The sequence below is a fragment of the Ustilaginoidea virens genome, chromosome 2, assembly GCF_000687475.1.
Source record: "Ustilaginoidea virens chromosome 2, complete sequence".
Lineage (NCBI taxonomy): Eukaryota > Fungi > Ascomycota > Sordariomycetes > Hypocreales > Clavicipitaceae > Ustilaginoidea > Ustilaginoidea virens.
In genome coordinates, this window is record NC_057317.1 from 2,988,113 (window position 1) to 3,011,713 (window position 23,601).

At 53.2% G+C, this 23,601-nt stretch overlaps 12 protein-coding genes across 12 annotated transcripts; 9 read left to right on the forward strand and 3 right to left on the reverse strand.

Moving 5' to 3' along the window:
- Positions 1-1,189: 1,189 nt before the first annotated feature.
- On the forward strand, positions 1,190-2,022 carry UV8b_02567 (uncharacterized protein; the record flags this gene model as incomplete). Its single annotated transcript, XM_043140065.1, has 3 exons — positions 1,190-1,536; positions 1,614-1,857; positions 1,981-2,022. The coding sequence occupies 3 exons, from the start codon at positions 1,190-1,192 to the stop codon at positions 2,020-2,022; spliced, it is 633 nt and encodes a 210-aa protein (XP_042995999.1).
- A 133-nt stretch (positions 2,023-2,155) lies between these two features.
- On the forward strand, positions 2,156-2,476 carry UV8b_02568 (uncharacterized protein; the record flags this gene model as incomplete). The annotated part of the gene is made up of 1 exon (XM_043140066.1): positions 2,156-2,476. One exon carries the CDS (start codon positions 2,156-2,158, stop codon positions 2,474-2,476), a length of 321 nt encoding a protein of 106 aa, XP_042996000.1.
- Positions 2,477-4,078: 1,602 nt separating this feature from the next.
- Positions 4,079-5,065, forward strand: UV8b_02569 (uncharacterized protein; the record flags this gene model as incomplete). Its single annotated transcript, XM_043140067.1, has 2 exons — positions 4,079-4,672; positions 4,910-5,065. The coding sequence occupies 2 exons, from the start codon at positions 4,079-4,081 to the stop codon at positions 5,063-5,065; spliced, it is 750 nt and encodes a 249-aa protein (XP_042996001.1).
- A 30-nt stretch (positions 5,066-5,095) lies between these two features.
- On the forward strand, positions 5,096-6,321 carry UV8b_02570 (uncharacterized protein; the record flags this gene model as incomplete). Its single annotated transcript, XM_043140068.1, has 2 exons — positions 5,096-5,135; positions 5,204-6,321. The coding sequence occupies 2 exons, from the start codon at positions 5,096-5,098 to the stop codon at positions 6,319-6,321; spliced, it is 1,158 nt and encodes a 385-aa protein (XP_042996002.1).
- Positions 6,322-6,372: 51 nt separating this feature from the next.
- Positions 6,373-7,586, reverse strand: UV8b_02571 (uncharacterized protein; the record flags this gene model as incomplete). Its single annotated transcript, XM_043140069.1, has 5 exons — positions 6,373-6,615; positions 6,704-6,814; positions 6,885-7,099; positions 7,168-7,332; positions 7,520-7,586. The coding sequence occupies 5 exons, from the start codon at positions 7,584-7,586 to the stop codon at positions 6,373-6,375; spliced, it is 801 nt and encodes a 266-aa protein (XP_042996003.1).
- A 255-nt stretch (positions 7,587-7,841) lies between these two features.
- Positions 7,842-9,665, forward strand: UV8b_02572 (uncharacterized protein; the record flags this gene model as incomplete). Its single annotated transcript, XM_043140070.1, has 4 exons — positions 7,842-7,928; positions 8,091-8,663; positions 8,722-9,352; positions 9,460-9,665. The coding sequence occupies 4 exons, from the start codon at positions 7,842-7,844 to the stop codon at positions 9,663-9,665; spliced, it is 1,497 nt and encodes a 498-aa protein (XP_042996004.1).
- A 960-nt stretch (positions 9,666-10,625) lies between these two features.
- On the forward strand, positions 10,626-12,434 carry UV8b_02573 (uncharacterized protein; the record flags this gene model as incomplete). Its single annotated transcript, XM_043140071.1, has 3 exons — positions 10,626-10,833; positions 10,904-11,864; positions 11,954-12,434. The coding sequence occupies 3 exons, from the start codon at positions 10,626-10,628 to the stop codon at positions 12,432-12,434; spliced, it is 1,650 nt and encodes a 549-aa protein (XP_042996005.1).
- Positions 12,435-12,491: 57 nt separating this feature from the next.
- UV8b_02574 (uncharacterized protein) lies at positions 12,492-13,408 on the forward strand (the record flags this gene model as incomplete). The annotated part of the gene is made up of 2 exons (XM_043140072.1): positions 12,492-12,644; positions 12,704-13,408. 2 exons carry the CDS (start codon positions 12,492-12,494, stop codon positions 13,406-13,408), a joined length of 858 nt encoding a protein of 285 aa, XP_042996006.1.
- Positions 13,409-13,673: 265 nt separating this feature from the next.
- Positions 13,674-15,304, reverse strand: UV8b_02575 (uncharacterized protein; the record flags this gene model as incomplete). Its single annotated transcript, XM_043140073.1, has 2 exons — positions 13,674-14,648; positions 14,789-15,304. 2 exons carry the CDS (start codon positions 15,302-15,304, stop codon positions 13,674-13,676), a joined length of 1,491 nt encoding a protein of 496 aa, XP_042996007.1.
- A 1,939-nt stretch (positions 15,305-17,243) lies between these two features.
- Positions 17,244-18,184, forward strand: UV8b_02576 (uncharacterized protein; the record flags this gene model as incomplete). Its single annotated transcript, XM_043140074.1, has 3 exons — positions 17,244-17,829; positions 17,984-18,036; positions 18,158-18,184. The coding sequence occupies 3 exons, from the start codon at positions 17,244-17,246 to the stop codon at positions 18,182-18,184; spliced, it is 666 nt and encodes a 221-aa protein (XP_042996008.1).
- A 717-nt stretch (positions 18,185-18,901) lies between these two features.
- UV8b_02577 (uncharacterized protein) lies at positions 18,902-20,516 on the reverse strand (the record flags this gene model as incomplete). Its single annotated transcript, XM_043140075.1, has 3 exons — positions 18,902-18,924; positions 18,999-19,866; positions 20,010-20,516. 3 exons carry the CDS (start codon positions 20,514-20,516, stop codon positions 18,902-18,904), a joined length of 1,398 nt encoding a protein of 465 aa, XP_042996009.1.
- A 1,645-nt stretch (positions 20,517-22,161) lies between these two features.
- On the forward strand, positions 22,162-23,248 carry UV8b_02578 (uncharacterized protein; the record flags this gene model as incomplete). Its single annotated transcript, XM_043140076.1, has 2 exons — positions 22,162-22,272; positions 22,364-23,248. The coding sequence occupies 2 exons, from the start codon at positions 22,162-22,164 to the stop codon at positions 23,246-23,248; spliced, it is 996 nt and encodes a 331-aa protein (XP_042996010.1).
- Positions 23,249-23,601: the final 353 nt, after the last annotated feature.

Consider the following 23,601-nt stretch of genomic DNA (forward strand, 5'->3'; position numbering starts at 1 on the left):
CAACCTGGGAAGGTGCGCAGCTGTTGGGACGGAGGGGCGGGGGGGGAAGGCGCGCTTTCCGCTCTTTCCATTGGACAAGCAGAAAGATTGCCGATCTTGGTCTACAGTCTGCATGTAAGTAGTCCGTCCACATTGATAGTGGCTGCAGTCGCCACTCGGGCACCACCTGGCCGACCAGGGGCCAGTGCTCTCAGCAGGTGCCCTAGTAACCCAAGGAATTTGATCATGGTTGACCTCATGCACGGTGGACCCCTCAAAAAACTAACATGAACCAGACCAATCAGCTGGTTCCAGGCTACCAGTGCTTGGCGTACGTACCTAATGTACCTTACTGTAGTTCAACGGACTCCGTACATAACCGTTGAGGTATTTCCGTATTGACTGACCTAAGGTGCCTGCCTCCTCTGGTGCCTCCGTCAACCACTTGTCGTTACGTTGACGATCCCGTGGTTCTCGAACCAACGTTGACGTCTGGTTGCTCGCAACTCGGACCTTAAAAAAAAAAAAAAAAAAAAAAAAAAACAGAATCTTGGGAAATTGGGTGGCTGAACGCAGCCAACTACGGCGATTCCAACCTTGGGCAGAACTGAAAGTAGAAAGCATTCATCACTTGTTTCAATCCGATGAACCACCGCAGGTAGTATTCGGTATGCTACAAGAGTGCGGCTGCGTGTCATGAGCTGGTGCAAGCCTGCAAGGCATTATTCGGCCGAGGTGTCGATTGTTTGATGCCCTTCCGTCACAGGCAGGACACCCCAATTCAGAGTGTGGAATCCGCGTGATTTGACCAACTTCCCCAGCATTGTATAGTAGGTTGTGATCGCGTGATCGCTACCCGTTCGTTTCTGACATCGTATCCAGCAGCTAACACTCTCTGCCCGCGGCCATTCCCGCTTGGGTGTGAGCAGAAGTTGGCACAGTGTGCGACAGACAGTGTTTCTCCACCTCGCGTGGAACAACGGCGTCCGTCCACACGTGCATGATAGTGCACAGTAATCCGTAGGCATGGGCCCCTCTCCCTTCCGCACAGTGTGTAGTGTGCCGTGTACAGTGTACAGTGTGCAGTGTACAACCTTGCGCAAACCTTCAGAACAACCTCGTCTCCATCAACAGGAGCCTCATCAACCATCTTCCAAGAAAACTGCAAGCCGACGAACCCACCCCACCGACGCCCGCTCATCCTGCAGCAATGGTCATCGACAAGATTGTCTCCGAACCTAGCCTTGTAGCCGTGCTAGAAATTTCGGACCAGGCGCGCGACCAAGCACATGCTCTCCTCGGCCTAATCGACCAACAGAGCGATGCTCCCCCTTCCGCTGACACGCACGCAGAGATTGCCAAGCAGCAAAAGCATCTGCTCACAAGCATCTCGCACCTTCGCGGTTTACATCGAAATGCCTGCATATCTGCTCGCGAGACCAAAGCCCAAACCGCCGAGGCACGGCAAGAAGTCGATCGCCTGCATCTTCAACTGCAGAATCTTTACTACGAGCAGCGTCACTTGCAAGGCGAGATCACGGCCTGCGAATCATACGAGTAAGTCGCGAGGTCTCTTGAAACGCCCTGACGCCCGCTCCCTGCCTCGTTCGCGCACTTCTGACTCGTCTCGTTAGCCACAAGTACCAACAGTTGCCCTTGATCCCTGTCGACGAATTCCTTTCGCAGCACCCCGAGCATGCCGGACATGACGACAACGAATTGATGGTTGCCAGGATTGATCACGAGCGGACAGAACGAGAGGGGCTGGAGCAGCAACGCCAGGAACTTTTAAAACGCAAGCAGAAGCTCATCGCCGAGAACAAGAGGCGCAAAGATGATTTGGCAAATCTGGATCAAGACCTCGAAAAATTCATTGACGTAGGTTTCGCCTCCAAAGCTACCTCCTCTCACCCCCCCCCCCCCCCCCCCCTCTCTCTCTCCCCTTTTTTCCCTTTTTTTGTTTGTTGCGTCGGTTTGCTGTACTGACACTTGGTTGCGCAGGCTGCAAAACCCATCCTGGAGTTGTTTGAAAAAGCACCCTGAGCAGGAACTACTTCTGAATCAGCACGTTGCTGTCAGCTGACACTATCCCCGACTTTCTTACCTTTATTAAACCCATTTGGGGAGGACACATTTGCATACTCCGAATGATGCACTAGAGGAAGCTAACTAGCGAATGGCCATCGTGGAAACTTTAGCAATTCTCGTTCCTTTTGCTTCTCTCCATGACTGCGAAGCGTCTGTGGACCAAGCTGTCATGCAGTACAACCCCAAGTTCTCAGTCGAACTATCCTTCTATTCCGGGAAATCATTTTCCAGCGGTCATCCGGTTGTTCATGATGACCCACTGATTCTGGTTGCAGAAGACACAGCCCCGGAAACTGGCCATGGTCTGATTGTTCCAGCTGTTTGTGTTTCCTTCATCTCGACGTCTGTCAAAACGCTGCAAGCACAATTATGGATGGTGGATTTGCCCTCAAGTCGGGCATATCTCTGACCCGCGTCGATGTCTGCCATTTCTTTACTCATTACCACATGGCCAGGACAACAAATTGGCCGTTTCCTATCGCTCGGTTCAAACACCATGGGGCAAAGGCACTGAGAGGGAATATCTGACAGAAGAAGATAGGGACTACTCATAGGCTACGGGCTTGGGTGATTCATTGAAGCCTCTCATTTCACGAGTAGCTGAACGTACCGCATGCATTGCAGGAGCGCGCTTTTTTCCATTGCCCCACCGTTTGACAAAGACTCTTGTGGCCTGATTCCCTAGATGCTGGGCTCTAGCAATCGCATTCGCGACCACCGGTGCAACCAGCCCCTACAAGACGGGTCGTTTTCCTCACGTGGGTGAGAGTGACGGGAGAAATAGTGGGTAATCAACCTGGGGGTTGACATCCGTTGCCAATGTTTGTTTGCCCGGCATGATCCTGCAAGTTTGCTGGCGAAATGGTGCTCCTATGAGCCAAATCGATGCCACAAGGTGCTTGGCTATGATGCCCTAGGGGCGTTTCGAAGTAATGTAACCTGAGCCGGTAGATAACGTCATCGCAAAGTGCCATGCATCGTATCAAGCAACGTGAGTCGTTCCGTCAAGCCAATGATGGGGGCCGCCTGATAGATAAAGACGAATCTCAAAGTCAGGTTTCTTCCAATCGAGTTCATCCCATGGTCTTACATCTCGAGTGTCGAGAGGGAGATGAAGCAGGGCTTTTTGGCCGCTTTATGTGAGACGACGGTGCATTTCAGTCATGCTGTTTTCCTCCCCGCAACTATTACCCAGTGGTTTCACAAGAGGCACTGTGTCTCAACAAAGTATTGATTATTTCGTCATGTTCTGCTGGAAGAGTCTAGCTACATAGCCATGAGATGAGCACGGTGAAGCGATGTCGACGCATCTCTGGACACGGCCCTTCCTCGCGACGGGCATTCCAAAAAGAGCGCTCCAAAGGGACACTGCAGGAACTAATGACGCGTTAACTGTCGATCAACTTGTGCCGCGGGTGTTTTGGCATGTATCAACTACCAAATAAAGCGTAGGCATAAAAGTAGAAGCTAGTCCCGTCTACAAAATCCTCGTATCGGTATTTGGGCGGCAGAAGTGGCGCAGTCGACCACAACCAAGCCCGTGATCTTCAAACAGGTAGTGAACCAATCGACCCTCGATATCAAAGACTGTTAGGAGTCTGTTCTCAGCCGGGCTGTGATTGTTTCTCTCGACGTTCCAGAGAGGCCTGGGGTCATGCGGAAAGAGTGAAGCATGCCGGTTTGGTAGGAGCCAAGAATGTATCTATGCTTGGCAATTCTGTTCCAGCTCCTCCAGACTCCAGACCCCCAGGGCATAGGGAAAGAGGGGTCCGGTTTGGTCTGGGTTGTACCTTCCCTCCTTGAGCATACCCCTTGAGTCCTTCTCTTTTCCCCTAAAAGCTAATTGATCCTTCTGCTTCCTTAAGCTTTAAACACTCAAAAGCCCCGGATCGACTTGGAAGTAACATTCCAGCTCGCCACCGGTTTCTCTTGACACAGAAGAGGCAACCCTCGACTTCTTCGTCATATACTTCCAGTGCCCCAGAGTCTTCGGAATCGCTATTCGGTAAAGATGTCTCTATTTGTGTGGTGCTCAAGAAGAGTTGGCGCGCTCAGCATCATTGCGCTGACAGCTCTGTCTTTCTGGGTTGTTTCTCAAGAAGCCGGCGCTGAACGACCATTTGGCCAGCTTTCGGATAACATGAGAGTTGAAGAATCAAGTGTCACACCACTCCAGAAATTATCCGGAATAGGGGCCAGGGTTTTTGCCTACTACAGTCTCCTTGTACACCTTCTGGTGTTTGTCTTTCCTGTAAGGGCTTGTTGGTCCGTCTGGACCATCGCCAAGCTACTGAGAAGAGATGCGCAGAGCAGGGCCATCATGGAATATAAAAGACGCAATAGGCGCCGCCGGATATCTTTGACATCTGATTCTAGCTCGGATACCGTCGTCTTCGACACGCCACCTTCGGACAGCACTGCTTGCTCACCGGCGGTAAGTGAGACGAGCGACTCTGACTTGGAAAACTACACCGACAGCACCGATTATTCAGATCATCTTGTGGCTCATGCAGTTATCATTCCAAACTATAAGGAGGATATGGATACTTTGAGGGAGACTCTTGACGTTCTTGCATCCCACTCGCAGGCTGAGTATTCGTATGATGTAAGTCAATGATGCGCTGCTATTGTGGTCACAAACTCTTTTTCTGGGCCGTTTTTCGCCATTTTTTTTTTGGTTTCGCGTTACTTTTCAGGGCAATCCATACGATTCCGTCGCAAGATGACTGGGAAGAAAGAACGGGAGAAGACGAGAAACCACTCACTGAGTCACTATGAGCAGTCTCAGGCCGTATACTCGGAATCGGAAAAGACTGGCTAATGATCGATGACGTTTTTCCAGGTCTACCTAGGAATGGAACAGCGTGAACATGAGGCAGAGTCAAAGGCTCTTCGGCTGATTCAAGATTTCGCCAAAAAGTTTCGATCCATAGACTTTACAATGCACCCAGCCGACATTCCAGGAGAGGCGGCAGGCAAAGGCAGCAACCTAGCATAGGCTGCTAGAAAGCTCAGTGCCAAGTACGCCATGGGTGTCCGACACAATATCATGGTGACTGTGATAGATGGTAAGACTACTACTCAATGTGGGAATAGTAGAATCTGCAGGAGTTGACCAGACGTTTTGTTCATTTAGCCGACAGCCATCTCTCGTCCAGCTACTTCACTAGCATCACCGACATGCATTACGCTCACCCCGAGACCTCTGCAACGACCCTGTATGCCGCTCCAATCATATTCGACCGCAACGCACATAATGTTCCCGCCATTGTTCGCGTTGCCGACATTATGTGGTGTGCCGCGGGCATGTCAGGGCTTTATCAAGGCTCAACTATTGCTCCGCCAACTTCGGTATATTCGCTACCGCTGACCCTAGTGGACCGCGTGGGCGGGTGGGATTGCGATGCTGAGGCCATTGGCGAAGATTTACACATGTACATCAAATGCTTCTTCGCGTTGAACGGTAATCTGACCAGCCGCACTGTCCTGAGCCCCGTCAGTCAGAGCAACGTCGTGGGAGGTGGCAGCGGAGGCATTCACGCGACTGTGGCTGACATTAAAGCCCGTTATAAGCAGGCTCTTCGTCATATGTGGGGAGCATTAGATACAGGATTCGCCATGCGCCAAGCTGTCGAGATGTGGAAAGAGCGCCAGTGTACAACGAGAACCTTCCGGCCTCTTCACAACCAAGGTGCCCATGCGAGCTTATACAGTCCCGACATCGATTTCAGGAGTGGCGAGGAGGTATCCTGCGAGAATGACTTTTTCTCAGACCTGACTCAAGGCAGCCTCCGAGAGCCTCATTGGGAGAAAATCTTTTATCTCTTCCACCGTCTGTTCGAGGCGCATTTTCTGCCTGTTCACATGACGATTCTGGTGTTTGCATCTTCGTTGTATGTCTTGTTTGCTGAGGGGAATGGAGATCCCCACAACATTGCCTGGACATTCAGTGCATCGAGCACGTTGAGGATCATGGGCTTCTTGGGCGTTGCAAGTTATTTGTTCCTATACGAGAGCTTTCACCGGATCGGAGTGGCGGCTCGCGAGAGGGAGATGACCAAGGCAAATTTGGCGGGCGGCATGTGCTTCTCTCATCGACGCATCAAGAGGAACTATATCGATTACGTCCTCGTACCCATCGTGGCCCCTTTATACGGAGCCATACCATGCGCCCAAGCCGAAATATCGCATCTTTGGACAGTAAATTTAGCCTACAGTGTCAGCAGGAAGGCGGCGCGACAGACGGCAATCTAAAGCAGCCCAAAGAAACGGGCATAATATTGGTCAACGTCTCTTGAATGGGTGTCATGACATAAAAAGTGTTTGTGATGCTTCACATGCGCCTGACAATGCATGCTTGGGGACGAAAGCGATTGAAGGCTCCGCCAGATGCAATTTTCGTCTTTCCACTGGTCCTCCGTGGACGGTGAATAGCTGAATAGGCCTGTAAGAACGTTGATCTAGAGCTCTCGGGGTTGTGTTAAGCACATGGCATGGAGGCCAAGTTCTCGCAATACTTGGAAAAGAGGGTAGGGTACTTGACCAGCACTAGGTAGCAGACGTAAAGGCTGTTAATGAAGTCACAGCACCTGAGCAAATCTTTGCAACTCGGCGAAAATGACAAAGTCGTCCATACCCGAGACATGGTTGGTGCGTGCGACTGAGATTGCGGTATCTGGTGGCATGGATATGGAAAGGGCCTGTCATGCCATGCGCGGCTCAAGACCAGACGAATGGTGGCTCGATGCTGGATTACACATCATGTCAAAATTGGGAGCCTTGGCGCCTCGTTGGCAAACGTCAATCAACGTACGTACTCGACGTTGGTGAGAAGCGCCTGGTGCAAGAGCCCAAATCCCCATATCGAGGCTGAGGCTTGACTCGTACTTTGCACTCGCCCCGGCTTTGCATTTGTCAGGCCAAGGACCCCCCTTCGATATATAAGAGTCTATAGCTCGACCCAAGCAAAACATAATCAGGCAGGTCCTGAGAAACACAGGCAAGGTGTCCAGAAATGGCGTCTTCATCCGCACTGGCGCTCGACTTTCAGATGTTGCACTGTGTTGGTTCCTTGGGGATCATGCATAGTTCAAAACCTACCTTGGCTTTTACGTTGCCGGCAGACACCATCTCGCTGCCACCAGACGTCCGAGCCGTCAGAGACTCTTGCAGAAGGGGGGTTGAGGTGGCTGTGAGCAACAGTCAGTTGCGGACGGCGATGAAGTCCTGTCGATTTGCACTGGGATGCTCGTCTGCGCCGCGCGGCTGCAATCGCGGACGGAGCCGAGTGAGTCCTTTATCCAGGTGAAGCTCGAGGGCGACCTCAGCCCATCGAAGAAACGGGATTGTGGAGAATTCTGTCAGGAAACTGTTTCTGGATTCTGTTTGGACAGGACCAAGGATCCTGAGTACGGAGTAACTGGAATTGGTTTAAAGTTAAACCCTCTCTCACATTTTGCCAAAGTGGGGCTCGACTTGACGGCCCACTCAACGATAAGCCTCTTATCACCATCGTTCATTGGGTAAACGCTCGAGTGGAAAGACGGCGAAGAAAAATTTCCATCGACTCGTCGGCTCTGCGGCCTGCATTTTCTGAGCCCAGGAAGCATCTTGCATTCTTTCCTTACCTCGAGGTGACCTTCTTTGCTATTCATAAACAGCAACGTGCTGCGACACCGTTGCATGCCCATAAATCCGACAAGGATCCCTTCTCCGCACCGCCCTCAAATCCATCTCGTTCATCCTCCGTCAGTTTTTGAAGCCTTTCAGCAACAATGTCTGCTGTTCCTGGTCCCGTCTATGGCCTCGAGGTCCCGCCCGGCGAGATCTTGATCCCGGCCTCTATGGACTTTCCTGCATCTGTGAGTCTGAGTTTTTAAATCCAACTGTAATGCGACGCCAATGCTCTTCTACTGTGGTTTCAATTTCTCGTTGCAACCCGCCCATGCCTTCAGCCCAGACACGGACCCGACTACACCTTGTAGTCCCCACGGTTTCAGAGACTGACCATACACCCTCCGCAGTTCCGCATCACCATGGCTGCCCTGGATCCTACTGCGCAGCCCGAGGCCGACGAAGAGGGCAACGTGCCCAGCGTTCCTCGCTCTACCCTGCGGCTTGTCAAGCGGGCTTTTCCTGGTCTCGATGAGGATGAGGATGAGGATGATGAGATTGACGACGAATACATGAAGGCAATGCTCGCTGCCTCTGATGATGACGACGATGATGAGGAGGAGGAGGCTAATGGAGGCCCTAGCGATCCTGCCAAGGCTAAGAAACAAAAACAGGCTGCTGCCATCAAAGCCCTCCTTGAGGCCACACAGGATAAAGACGATGATGATGATGAAGAGATGGAAGATGCCAAACCCAACGGTGCTAAGTCCAAGGATAAGTCCAAGGATAAGTCCAAGGTCAAGCCCAAGGATGAAGCCAAGGATAAGTCCAAGGGCAAAGGCAAGGGCAAGGGAAAGGCCAACGCAGTCGAGGAAGAGGAAGAGGACGATGAAGAAGACGACGAGGACGAAGACGAAGATGACCAGAGTGACGAGGGAGCCGACCTCGAGAACTTCGTGGTGTGCACATTGGACACTGAGCGAGTAAGTTGCCTGCCAAATTCCTCCAGGTGCTTGCTCCAAGGCTAATAGCATGCGGCAGAACTACCAGCAGCCCCTTGACATCACTGTTAACCATGGCGAAAAAGTCTTCTTTGTCGTCACTGGTACTCACTCCGTCTACCTTACTGGTAACTACATCATGGATGATGACGACATGGACAGCGAGGACGACGAGGAGGATGACGGCTTTGACCCCCGAGAAATCGACTATGCCATGGGCGAGGACACAAGCGATGACGAGAGTGACGACCTTGACGACGTCGAGAATCCCCGTGTCACCGAGGTCGACTCGGATGAAGAGGAAGCTCCCAAGTTGGTCGAAACCAAGAAGGGCAAGAACAAGCGTGCTGCCGAAGAGGCCGAGGGTCTTGACGAGATGATTTCGAAGGCTGCTGACTCAAAGAAGCAACAAAAGAAATTGAAGAACAACAAAGGCGAGGCTGTGGCTGCCGAAGAGGCCAAGAAGGATAAGAAAGTTCAATTTGCCAAGGACCTCGAGCAGGGGCCTACAGGCTCCAGCAAACAGGCCGGCAAGCCCACAACCGGAGTCAAGGTTGTCCAGGGAGTCACTGTTGACGACAGGACTCTCGGAAAGGGCCGAACTGTCAAGAGCGGCGATACTGTTGGTGTTAGATACATTGGCAAGCTCGCCAATGGCCAGCAATTTGATGGTGAGTTGACTTTACTCCTCCCAACATGAAAAAATATGCTTTTTTTTTTTTTTTTTTTTTTTTTTGTAAGGGATGAGACGTGTTACTGATGACGATCAAATTATTAGCCAACAAAAAGGGCAAGCCATTCTCCTTCAAGGTCGGCAAGGGCCAAGTCATAAAGGGCTGGGACATTGGCATCGTTGGCATGGCCATTGGTGGCGAACGTCGCTTAACAATTCCTGCCCATCTAGGATACGGCTCTCGCGGCATGCCTGGCATCCCTGCCAACAGCCAATTGACATTCGATGTTAAGCTGCTGGAGATCAAATAAGTTATTCGACAAGTCGTCTTTATGTAGACCTTTTCCTTGATAATCCCTGTGCAGGTCGGCTTGTTGTACGTGTAAAAAAAGAAAAAAAGTTATGTCACAGTGGCCGCTTGAAATTGATACTGGCCTGAGCTGGGCAATGGCGTTTGTCATGTGTTTGTTCTCTTTCTTTTGATCACTAGTCTGATGCTAATGAGTCTTGATCCCAATTTCTCTACTCAAATCCGTGGACATGCTGATGTACGTCGGGGCGCAATCTGCAGTCGGTAATTATAGGAGGATGAGATGAAGACATGCCCTGCATGTGTTGCAGCGTACGGCTAGGTACATAGCTATCTATTTAAACAGCAGTCATGCATTGCTCAGAACAGACCGTGGCCGAGGAAAGACAATCAGTATGTTTGAAAGCTGCATCCTAAAAAGAAATTGCGATAATGTTGTCGCTCGGTAGGGCAATTCCACACGAAAGGTGCAACAGGTTTGTCCCGCCTCTCTCTCTCGAAAACCTCAAGTGGTATCTTGAGGCGTACTTTTGAACCAAATAAAAGAAAGGGGAGGGAAAAAAAAACCACCATCGCGTTGCCGTGGAAGGAGCAGTTTGGGCGTACGCGCTTGCGCAAGCCAATCTGGAAACTCAAAGCGAAGCCCCTCCACCCTCCTCTTCCACCTCCTCCCTCTTCCCTCTGCAAATGGTTCAGCTATTCCCATTGCCTGCATCTTTACTTACCTGTGTATAGGGATGAGGTTCAAACTCGACCCTGTCGGTGGCATGCCCTCATTCGAGTCATAAGCATCACGATTCGCCCCGATAAGGTCGCGGGAATCGACACGCAATCTTTTTCGTATGCTCGCTCACGGTATTGTTAAGGCATAAGAAGAAGTCGTTGGTGCGTGGGTTTGGTCGACGCAGCCCCTTGACATCACCATAGGCCGGGCTGAAGACGGATTGATCAAGAAGAAGCCATGAAGGCCAAGCTAGTCAGTAAGCCAAGTAGTTGCGCAGCATTGGATCCAGTCACAAGACCGCCTCCACCACCGGGCTCAAAGATGGACTGTCAGAAGGACGATGAACAAGCTGAAGCGAGTTCGGTCAAGGTGAGACCGGGAGGTGCAAAGGTCTTCTCCGAAATTCGCAGTGCAATTCGGGCCATCAGACGAACACCATATAACTGTTTGTAGAACAATCTTCCCGTCAACTGACGCCCTTTGGGAGCATCCAGAACTAACCCCAGTTTGAGCAGGCTCAGATGGCTCTGCTGCATTTGAGTGGAAGCAGAGACGTTCGTCATCGGCGAACGTGGACAAACGTCAACTCGGCCACGAATTGAACAACATTCCGACTCCGATCCTGCAACGCAAGCCCAAAGGCATGTCACCAAAGGCAATAGCCAAAAGGCTTGGGTTCGACAATATTGGAGTGTCCTCAAACGCTACAGTAGTCCTTCGAGGCTCGCCGCTTCGGCGGCGCACGTCACTTCAAGCCCTACCCAGCTCTCCAAGCTTGCAGCTTGGTGATGCTGTTAGCTCAATATCCTCCCTGTATACGGATAAATCGTCAAACGTTGGCAATAACTCGACTCGGAAAACTTCTGTAGATTCTCGCTTTTCCGACTATACGACGACCAAGTCCAGCTTGAAGAGGCGTCACAGTCGCAGACACCCGTGGTCCAAGTCAAGTCCCGACGGCGGAACTTTGCAAACCATAGATGAAGGGCTCCATCAACCCCAACCCACCATTCTGACCGTCGAGAAGGCATCGGCAGCAAAAGTGTACTTGGAGACTCACTTTAACAATCTTCTTCATAAGCCAAGTGCCAGAACTACTCGCTTGCAATACTTGGAGTCACAGCTTTACTACAGTCCCCACCTGGACTTGCAAGAAAAGGACATCATCAGACAGTCGTTTTATTATCAAGAGATGTGCCATTCGAGGGAAGTACGAGTCACCAAGACAAAGTCCTTGACCTCCCTCAAACAGGGAACTTGGTCGCAAGCGGATGGCTATGATTGCCTAAAGATTCTTGGCCGCGGGAGCTTTGGGGTGGTCAAGTTGGTCCGAGAGAAGGCTGATGAAGCACATGCATTTCCACGACAGGTTTTCGCCATGAAGGTGATACGTAAATCAGAAATGATTCGTAGCTGCCAGGAAGGTCATTTGCGAGCCGAAAGAGACTTTCTCGTGGCATCCGAGGGCTCGAACTGGTAAGAATGGGGTGACGCCAAAAGCCAAAGAGAGGAAGGGGAAGACATGAACAAACAAAATCTTCATTGCTAACCAGGTTTATCCGCAGGATTGTGCCGCTGGTGGCAAGTTTTCAAGACCTGAACAGCCTGTACTTGGTCATGGAGTATATGCCGGGCGGTGATTTCCTCGGCCTCTTGATTCGGGAAAACATCCTGCACGAGTCCGTAGCCAGGTTTTACATTGCTGAAATGATTCTGGCCGTTGAAGAGGCCCACCGGCTCAAGTTTATTCATCGAGACATCAAGCCGGATAACTTCTTGATATCAGCTTCCGGACACTTGAAAATATCGGATTTCGGGCTCGCTTTTGACGGACACTGGTCCCATGATGTTTCTTATTACAGCTGCCAGCGTTACTCGCTGCTTGGAACATTGGGGATCCAGATAAACGGGGATGCAGACGACCGAAAGAAGCAGACGAATATCAGCTCACAGATTCCTTGGTTGCAAGCAATGAGGTGTATCCTGGACCGTCACGAGAGAAAAGGGGTAGAGAATGACGACGATTTGCCTAGCCTATTGGGCTAGAGGAACAGATGTGGCAACCGTGTCTCTGCAAATTCTGTTGTCGGAACGAGCCAATACATGGCTCCAGAGGTGATTCGAGCTTGCAAAGGATCAGAATACGATGGACGATGTGACTGGTGGAGCATCGGCATCATTCTGTACGAGTGCATTTACGGACATACCCCCTTCTTTGCTGACGATGGTCGGAAGCAGACCAAGAGCAACATCCTGGTAAGTTGAGCTGCCCGGCATGAATGGAAATGAGGAATTGCCTGACAAGCCACGGAAAGGACCACAAAAACATGTTTTCATTTCCGCAGCGACCGCTCGTCAGCGACAAGTGCAAAGATTTGATTTTTCGACTGATTCAAGACAAGGAGGTTCGGCTGTGCTCGAGGCGGTATCAGATGAAAGATCGCTGCCAAGCTGACGACCGGAGGTTCGCCGATGTCTTTGGGCGGCATGTCTTTCCTGACGACGCAGAAGATATCAAATCTCATCGATGGTTCAAAAACTTTCCGTGGGACCGCATACACACCATCAGCCCACCATTCATACCACGAATTACTAGTCTCGAAGACACGCATTACTTTGACGAGTCTGGCCCTTTTACCGAACCAATAGGCTCGTACGAGCTTGATACTGTGGACCACAAGGCTGATGATGTCCGCTGGGTGCTGAGAGAATGTCGGCCAGTGGTACAGAACATGGCCGCCGACATGCTCGCGACGCCATATGATTCCGCAAGACTGCGAAGTGCTGATCGAAGGATTGACAGGACCTTCAACATAACTCCCGAGGAAAGGAAAACCCTCAAAGCGTTTCTCCGCATGTATGGGAGAAAAGAGCGAAAACGGCCCAGGGACATTTTATTGCGAGACCAGAGCACCAAGAACGTGGCCATGGACGTGCGGAAGAAGACGGCGTTTCTGGGATACACCTGGCGTCGAATGCGTCCCGGGGGTTACATAGCGTCCAACCTGGGCATCGTATGAGACGAGTCAATTCTGAAATCGACAAGACAAGAAAAGAAAAGGGAAAAGAGAAGGGAAAGGGGCGAGACGAGTTTGCTTGCGCAAACGGCACCATCAACACGCCAGTGCAAAAAACGAAGACTATGAAAATACATTAACGAGACAACGAAGCCAGATGTGGTCGCGTGGGGGCTAGCAAAAGTAGCGTTAACTATTACATGTATTATTTATCGATACACACTTCAAGATGGGGGGCATGTCCAAGTGGTAGCAGCTTCGTATATGCTTACGAAGTTGAAGCTTTCCCATTCGCAACGGCTGCCGCCCTTGCGTTCCGAATCTCCCATTCAAACTCTTTGAGACCACGAATCTCTCGAGAGAAGAACAGCAGGGCCAGAAGACCATCCACCACCCCGGTAGTTAGGCCAAGACTAGCCAAGACCGTGAGAAGGAAAGAGACAAAGCTACGGGGGCTGAACCAGACGGCTACCAGACAGGCAATCCAGACGATGAGTGATGCATAGAAATGCATCGCACGCCAGAACTGCTGCCTCGTCTCCCTTGCGGAGTACTTGAGCGTCATGGCAAGCATGTCGTCAAAGTCGTACAAGGTAAGGGCACTGCTGTGTTGCTGATTGTAGCGCAGTTGGGCGTCGTAGGCAGCGGTTTCGGAGCTTGGGCCGGAAGACGCGGCATGTCGTTGCAGGGTTGCCCGAACACCGAAGTGGTCGGAAAGGGAGCAGTTCAGCTCTGGATGACGACCCGTCATTTCTACAGCTGCGGACTTTACGACCCAGCCAGCTCCGTCGGAAAGGTCGCCGGTAGAGGCAAAGACATAGTCTATGCGCTTGCCTCTGGGGTCCTCTGTATCGGGATCAACCGGGCAGGGGTGAGATTTGAGCTTCTTCTGCTCCTGCTTGGTCCAGCGCCACGTGTTGTAGACGGTGTCGCTGGCGGCTCCGTTGATGCTCAGATTGTATTCGGCAGTGGGGACGGGCAGACCGCGAGCCTGTTCCTCGACCTGGTCAGACGCTCCGACAGAGGAGTCGGGGTGGAGGACACGCCAGGTATCCCGGATAGGGGAGAGCGAGGTGATGATGCGGTACGGTAGGGAGAGCGGGATCATGTTGAAGTCGCCGAGGGCCACGACCAGGCGTCCTTTGGAGATGGCGGCGCGGATGAGCTTGGCTATGTCCCATGCTTGCGCTGTCCGGTGGCAGAGGTACGAATCATTGGGACCGCTTTCATACGGAGCATGAGTCTGGGTAGCTCGAACGACGCGGCAAGGGCAAAGCAAAAAGAAAAAAAGAGAAAAAAAAGAGGGAAAAAATTAAAAAAAAAACAAATCAACCGGATGATTCTGCAAAGGTTTGATGGCAGGAAAAGGGGGTGGGTACTTACGTGAGTGTTGAACACGTCGACGACGTCCCTCTCACCAGGGCCAAACCTCAGGGTGGCTGCGGCCACGCCCTTGCCCACGTACCAGTCGCCTCTCCAGAAGGCAGTAGGGCGGCCGTTCAAGGTATATGGGAACATGGTGCTTTCCTCGAAGGGCCAACGGCTCAAGATGGCCAAGCCGCCGCCAAAAGCTCCGCTGTGGTAGAACTTGCCGTGCGGCAGGACGGCGCGCGTCGCGTCGCGGATGGCGCGGTAGTCGTCCTGGACCCAGCATTCTTGGAGACAGACTACGTGGGGGGTGGGCTCGAGTGCAGCGATTTGCCGACCGATTTCCGCGAGACGGGGCTGGCGGAGGGCGGAAATGTGCAGCAGGCCCCAGCAGTTGAGGGTCAACAGGGTGATTTCGGACGGGAGCGGCGTGGTGTCGCTGTGCTTTGTGTCGCCGAGCTTGGTGTCGCTGAGCTTGGTGTCGCCGAGCTTGGTGTCGCCGTGCTTGGTTTCAGAGAGAGCCATTTCCATGCTTGTGTGTTTGGATGCAATTGTCGTGACTTGTGATGGATTGTTTCCAGTGTTTGTTTGTCGGTGGGCCAGTGGAGTGGTGGTGTGGTGTCTAAGCCGGGAACACGGGACAAGCGCAGCGGCACGTGACTTGGGGGCGATGCTGATGCAATTGCAATTCCTTTTTCATCCGGAAAGTGCGACCATCAATACATGGGGATCTACTATTGATGGGGGATTTTTAGATCGCATTGCTCTCTTTTTCCCCCTTTCATTTCCCCCTCTCATTCCCCCTTCCCCCCCCCCTCTTTCTTCCCCCATTTATTTGCGCCCGAAATGAGATGCGTTATCGTGGCAACTACGATGTTCATGCATCAAGCCTGGACTGGACAAGCAGGCAACGAACGGCAGCTTCTCCGGTGCTGCGATATCGGTGGGTGCAAGCCCAAGCGGCCAGCCGCATTGATTGTTCGGCAACCCAGCCCGTTTTGGTTTTGCTTTTTCGCCTGGGGCCGAGCGGCTTGGCCCACTAACCGGCTCTCGACTTTGCCTGCCAAGTTGGGAAATAAGCACCGCAGCTAGTTGGTGGAAGAGCCGTACAAAGGACAAACGAGCACCGAGCAAACGAGCAAACGAGCAAACGAGCAAACAAGCAAAAACGGGCGGGAGAAAAAGGAGCGACAAAAAATAATAACAGGGAATAGAAAAGGAACGGAGAAGACGCGTCCCCTTCCGGGCAGCCATGTACGGGTACCTGCCTAGGCACCCCGTTCCCAAGGCGCCTAATGTATATGCCAACTTCAACAACTTGAGCTCCGCCGCCGCTGCCGGACCACCAGTGGCACTTGGCAGGAACAAAGCACCGGGCTCGGAGGACCTGGCAGCAACCAAGACACGAGCACGCACTGTCGCTTGGCGGTACACCAGCGGTAGTCGGTACTTGGCACAGACGGACAGAGCACGCAGTGGTCACGACATTTCAATGTTCCGATGCGCGCTGTCGGTCCGCTGTCGGTCGCTGTGTTTCTTATCCTCGGCCATGTTCAGTGGACATGTGCTTTACAGCAACCCCCGGCTTTGTTGGCCGCTTTGCTGCTGGCCGGCATCCTGGATTCCGGCCTTGAGCAACGGCACGGGCACGGCACGACAGCGACCCCTTGGGTAAAGTCCTACTTATCCGGCCATGGGCGCCTACAATTCTGCTGGGTAAACGCAAAAGGAAAGAAGCAAAGAAGACTGATTGTCCGTCCGACTGCACAGAGCGCCGCGCTTCCTTGTGCCGTTGACAGCCGGTCTGGGTGGCGACGTGCCTTAGGTTAGGTACCTACCTAAGGTACCTAGGAGGTAGGTAGGTACCAATGCAGTCAACGGCAACAAGCGCTGGTCACTGGTACTTTTGCTAAACTCGGGAACCACCTCCTGAGCCGCCCAGGGACCACCACGGGGAACCGCCGCGGGAGGGAACATGAACCCACCCACCCACTGGCTCGGCGGGGCCACCGTGCTCCAAGTCCAAGTCTGGTCCTTTCTGGCATCTTCCCCAGCCCATCGACTTCAACTGCGAGTTCCCGACTTCTGCGCCCACACCCATCCTTAACATTCCTTAACTTCCCCCCCCCCCATCCCTTCCGTTATCGCTGCTCGGGAGGAAGAGGAAAGAGGGGGGGGGGTAAGGCAAGTTGTTGCTGGTGGCCGTGCTCGTGTTGCGCTCCGGTAATCCCTCTCAAAAAGGCTCCTTGCTTTGTCTCTGTCTTTGTTGCGTTCCTACTATTTTCTCTTTTCCTCTTGCTTGCAGAACAGGACGAAAAAGGAAAAAAAAAATAACAGGAATCAACAAAGAATCACCAAAACACCATAGCCGTCCCCGTCCCGGCCCCCTTCAGACCGTTGCTCCGTATCGCCCCGGTTTCCGCCCACACCTCCCGCTCAAACCTGCCGAACCACCCAACACCAAGCAACCATGAATCACATCATCAAGCAGAGCATCGTCACCCAGGAACGCATCCAGATCGCCACGCTGCGGTTCAAGCCCTCCCTCCAGCGCGGAAGCGAGCTGCCCCTGTCCTTCCGCGACGTCTGCCGCCAGCTCCAGGCCGTCCCCGGCGTCGCGGCCAGCTACCTCGGCGAGCAGCTCGAACGCCCCGGCACCTGGACCTGGATCATCCGCTGGGCCGGCGCGGCCGCCCACGACGCCTTTCTCGCGTCGCCCAGCTTCACCAGCTGGCTCGCCTCGTTCCGCGCCGTCGTCGACTCGTACATTGTTTGGAAGGCCAACGTGCGCGGGAGCCTGAGCGCCGCCCTCAACGCCCCCTGCACAGAGGTCTTCACCGCCTACGGCGCCTCCGACACCTGGCTCGAGATGCGCATGAAGCCCTTTGCCGCCGGCGTCGACGCCGCCAGCCCGCCCGCCTACCACGGCTCCTTCTACGGCGAGTACGACGTCCTCATGCATGATGCGCCCGCTCCTCCCGCCGGGAACACTGTCGGCATCCTCCTCGGCTGGGACAGCAAGGAGGCCCACCTAGCTCAGCGCGGCGAGGGTAAAGGTGAGAGAGAGAGAGAGAGAGAGAGAGAGAGCCCACGACGACGACGGCAAACGGCGAGGGGAGCGTTGCAAGCTTTTCTTTTGCTGCGCGCTCAGCCTCGTCGCCCATCCCACTGCCGAAAGCACACGCACGACGCTGACAGTCTCGGGTGTAGCAATCGATCAAAACATACACTACGTTAGAGAGGAGCGAAAATCTGTCGACATGGTGAGTGGGCAGGTTTCCTCCATCTTGATTCATCCTCATCCTCGACTCCGTCTCCGTTTCCACCCCTCCTTGCGCCCACATCGTGCAACCACCGGCCCCTTTTGCTAACAACTCCATGCAGTACCACGTCAACTTGAAACGACTTTGACCACAACGCATCTCATGTCCTCACGCCCTCCTCATTCATGCCTGACCATCCTTTCCTCAACAATAGCTCCCCATTTCTTGTCAGATGGAGACATGGCGCTATTGATTCTTCAGCGTTGAATTCGAAGCATTGGGCGTGGGCCATGCACGCCTCAGCTTCCATGGCAGCCGCTGATGCTCGCCGCTTGTCAACATGACATGCACATGATTTAATCTCCCTTGGGGCGTTTCTTCATCCAGACGTGGACTTTTTCACCAGCGGATTACATATGACAGCTTGCGTATTACGTCCTCCGTTGCAGTCCAGACTCGAAAGCGCCACTGGAACCAAAACTATACCCGGTACACTCCATACAAGAACCATAACTCCTTTCTCTTTTTTTTTTTTTTTTTCCCTTTTCCACCCCAGTCATCCTCGACCGTCTGACCAAACTGCCCCCTCATCCTGGTAGTGAAAGCTACCTACCCATCACAAGCGTCATGTAATGTGTTTCGTGCTGCTATTACCGTCGTTTTGACGCTCATGCCGTCAGACTACGAAACGGCAAGAGCTGGCACATGTTCAGTCTTGCTTACGTTTTCGGCAACCCTTGTTACAGACCAAAGGAAGAAGAAGAAGAAGAAAAGGAGACGAAAACGTCAATAACACGGGAGAAGGGGTTCCAACGGTTATGAATCGTTGGGGGGGGGAAGAGGGAAAAAAAAGACGTCATTGTCATCACACTCGGTGCTTCTCCGATTCTGCGGTGAAAACAACCAGTCAGCATCTTCTCGCTAGTCGTCGTCCCAAGTCGCACAAGTTCACGTGTCCTTACCAAGTCTGGAGTAAAGCATGTACAGCGCCATCCGGTTGCACTCTTCCGTGCCAGTAATGGTGACCAAGCGCTCGTTGCTATTGTCTTGGGGCTCGTTGATCTTGATAACACTACCGCTCATTTGTCGAATTTCGTTAATCTTCTGACCTCCCTTGCCAATGATGGCGCCGACCATATCGTTGGGAATGTAAATCTGCTGGGTGAGGGGACCACCTGGCATCCCCGAGTGCATGGGCTGCGCTTGCGAGCCGCCGTGAGGCTGGGGTCCGACATGCGGAGGCAGATGTTGCTGAGCGTGAGGGGCAGCTCCGTATGCGCCCGCTTGTCCGGCGTACTGGATGGGCATGGCCGGGTTGGCCGGCGCTGCTCCGTGCGGATAGTGAGGGGGATACGCGGCAGGCGTCATTTGGTGAGCGCGGCGGTCTTGGTGACGGCTGTAGTTCTCTGGACGCCCATAATGACCAGACGCTGGCTGCGGGGAATACGGCACCACCTGCATGCCTCCAGGGATGGAACCAGCTGGGGCTCCGCTACGAGTCGCGTAGGCAGAGGCAGCAGGGCCGCCAAATCGCTCGTTAAGCTGCTCAAGAAGAGTGCTGCCAACATAGTATGTGGCAATGTGGACCGCGTCAGCAACACCCATCACAACGAGCGATCGTTCGCTCGACATGGGGAGGCACGAGTCGGAGGCGTTGAGACGCGCGCCGGAGGCTTCCTGTATTTCGCGAATTCTAGCACCACCCTTGCCGATGATGGAGCCAATGAGAATGTGGGGGATGAGAAGACGAAGGGGATACGTCTTGGAGGAGGCGGTGGAAGCTTCGCCCAGTGGTTCGTTATTCAATGTGCGGATGATCAAGCCGAAAGCCTACGACGCACGTTAGCCATACGAGCAAAAACAAGGGCCGTTCGCTTATGCAGGGAGAATGGGGCGGGTAAGACGTGAAAAAAAAAGAGAAAAAAAAAAAAAAAAAAAAAAAAAGAGAGAGAGTGGAAGAAAAAAGGGCCAACCTTAGCGACAGCATCTACTATACCGCTGACTGTCAAGATACGTTCGACAGCACCCTTCTGGTAGTCGCTAACGGTGCATTTGGCGTTTGACATTTTCCGTATGTTGGAAACATTCTCCCCCCCTTTGCCAATGATTGTGGCGGCTTCGGGACTGGAAATAACAGCACGAATGTGAATCCACGAAGTCTCGTCATGAGCAGCAGCAGAATGGGCAGCATTGTCGTTTAGCGGAGCTGTCGTCGCGGAGAGCTCAATGGTTTTCGTGTCGCTAGTAGCATCGGTTCCAGCAGTGTCTGGTAGGTCTGATTTGGTGCCATTGACATCTTCATCTCCATTCTTGTCGAACGCATCAAGCGTAGACTCACTGGCCTCGGTCTCCTCATCGTTCTTGATCACCTTGTCGAGAGCTGGTCGCTTGGCATCAGGTTGGCCCGTCGCACGGGAGGGTGAGGAAGTCTCCTCCAAGGGACGCTTGGTCGACGTAGGTTGTGGCGGTGATGTGGACATTTTCCCTTTTGCTTTCCTTTGTTTTAAATCAGATGGAGGAGAATTTTTTTTCCTTCCTTTTAAATCACAAGCACCTCAGGAACTCGGAACGAGACGATGCCTTTCAGCTTTGAGATATAGCAATTAAAAAAAAAGTATTGGAGATGGCCAGGATCTCTCTTTTGGTTATATTGAACGTCTTTAATCTACACTCAGGGGTTTTCAAAGGAAAACGTGCTGGTGCAGTGACGATGTTCGCTGGGATCGAAGTGACTTCTGCAATGCTCGTGATGTGACTGGATTGTTTTTTTTTTTTTTTTTTTTGCTTGTGCCGCGAAGAGGGCGATGAGCGAGGGCGTAGACCAAAGAAGTGAAAACGGGCGGAAGTGGCAGGAGTGGTGATGGTGTTGGTGTTGGTGTTGATGGTGTTGGTGTTGGTGGCTTCAAGCAGGATGAAGTCCTTGAGTCCAGATGGCAAGGGATTTGTTTGCCAAGAGCAGACAAGAAATGCCGAATGCCAGAGCTTTCCGCGGTAGAATGTTCCCGAATGATGGTGTAGCAGGCAGATCTGACAGAGAGAGGAGGAGGGAGGTGCGATGACAGAGGTTGCTTGGCTGGCAAACGGACAGGAGGTGAAGCAATCGATTACTGGGATCAGGATATTCTCGGAAGGAGAACAAGAGGCAAAGCTTTTTGAGCCCGAACCAAACCTTTGCAGCCGCGCTTCAGATCCACCCGCGCAGTATAAGCCGTTTTTGCAAGGGGGCGGGCCGAATGGCAAGGCAAGGTCGCGATCGAGGCCGCCGACCAAAGGGGCTTCTCCCGACGTTCGCGAGGAAACTTGAGCGCCCAAGGAGGTCGTTGTGGAGAGGGTCAGGCCTTGTCGCGGACCAAGTGGCTGCGGGCAATCACCCCAGGGTTTCGGAAACGAAGTGATGGAGGAAGAGCGTGGCAAGCACAACGAGATGGGAACCCTCCTTGCCGCGTGGGTAGCTGATGCGGACTGGAGAGCTTGCTTCAGGAGGCGTTGTGTCGTATGGGAGCAAGTCGGAACGGGAAAGTCGGTCAGTCGGTGGGAGGTTTGGGAAGGGGGGAAGGCTAAAAATTGCTGTGCGAAGTCACGTGCGCATCCACGTGCGCATCCACGGCTGGAACCACCTGACCTGTTTGTTTCATCTGGGAGAAACTTGGCCATCGACGACACCAAACGACGGGGTGAATAGCATACGGAATCCATGTATTGATGCTGGCCGTAAGTCTCGGCCTCTAGACTTTCATCCTCGTCACCTCCGGGCATGCGCGTTCAAATTCCAAGGCCCATTGCCATTGGCGCCGAACCGTGTGCGGGCTGATTGACAGTTGCATCTGTGACGTGACGATGCAAGCTTGCGGCAAACAGTCAAGCTCCTTGCGGTCAACGGCCTGAACCTTGTTGAAATCGGCAGATTCTTGTCAGGAGAGGCAAGGCATCAAGTTTCGCAGCAGCTTCTGCTTCCCACTTGTCGGGACAAAAGGCTCGGCCCAGACCATCCATTTCCCTTTGGCGGAAAAGTCCAGCCACGACAAAGTCCATCAACCAACCCTCGTTCACGCGTCGAGACAAAGAGGGGGGGAGAGGGGGGGGGGGGTTGGAGTGGAAGAATAATACGACGAAGACAAAGACAGAATGGACCAACCGACGCGAAACTCCGAGGCTGAAGTCTATGCTGCCAACCTCAACTTTACTCTCAAGGAGCTGCAACGCCGTGTGCGTGAGCATCAAGAGGAGCTGGATAGAGTGAGTTTTACCCAGGCGAAGCCGCGCCGCACCGCTCACCCATCCTGCAACGCTCTAACCACTTTATCTGGGCTCATCTCTTCACACAAAGCTGCGCTCAGCCCAGCCCGATGCTGCTATGCTGTCGGCAGAGGGCCAAGCCCTCGTGATCAAAGATGCCCTCAACAGCATCAACGCTTCGGAGCCGTTTCTCCCCTTTGCCGGCTCCGTCCTCCCGGCGCTTCTGGCCCAGCGGCGCACCCATCAAACCATCTCAGAATCCAAGGCATATCTCGGGTCGGAAGCCGCGTCGGCAGACAGCGAGCGGAAGCAGCTGGAGTCGGACCGCGCCGCCCTCAAAGACCAGCACCTGCTCACGGAAGCGCTGACGTCGCGCCTCTCCGCGCTGCGCGCCGAACTCCGATCCAAGGCGGAAATGAGACCCGAGGACAGCGCCCGCGAGAAGATGGACCAGCTGCGCGCCCGGGACAAGACGTACGTCAGGGAGACGCGCAAGCTGATGAAGGCGCTGGGCGACTTCACCGACACCCAGCTCGCGCCTATGCTGGCGGCGGAGGAACTGGGCGGCCCGGTGGTGGGGGACGTCATGGAGATCGACCCGGACGAGCTGGCTGCCGGGTTTGATGAAAAGGGCAAGCTGAGGAAGTCCAAGGCCGGCGGCGGCGGTGACGCGGATAAGCGGCAGAGGAGGATTGACGAGATATGGGGGCCGGCGACCAGAAACCCTGCGAGGCAGGCAGAGGCACCTGACGGCCAAGAGGAGATTGCCATTGCGGGAAGGGAGATGCGCGGCCTGATGGAGGAGCTGCTCAACAGACTGGCAAAAGCAAAAGGGGACAATTCTGCTTCCTACGTCGTCCTGGAGAGGGAGTCCGCCGCGGCGAGGTTCCTCGTCAGATCCAAGGTGGCCCAGTTCCACCCAAAGGACGCCAACAAGCTAAGGTTGATAGATTTCGGCAGAGACTTGGATGACTGAAGCGAGAAAACAAGCGAGCGAGCGAGCGAGCGAGCAGCAAGAAAGCAAGAAAACAAGCTTTTTCCCGACAGTCACGGGCTCTCTCCGAGAGTGGGCGGCATTGCAAAAATCCGTGTGAATCAGGCCTAGTCCTTGTAGTGAGCATACGCAGCCAAGATGAAAAAAGGGAATCATGATTAAAACAATACAGCGAAAGAATGCCAGGGGCTACCTGCCAGCTTTTCTATGGCCATTTCGCACAGAGTGCCAAATAATATACATATATTGCACAACAAAATTGACAAAGAAAGAAAAGAAAATAGAAAAGAAAGAAAATCAGCTGCAGCAGGAAACTCTTCCCGGCTTTCAATTCC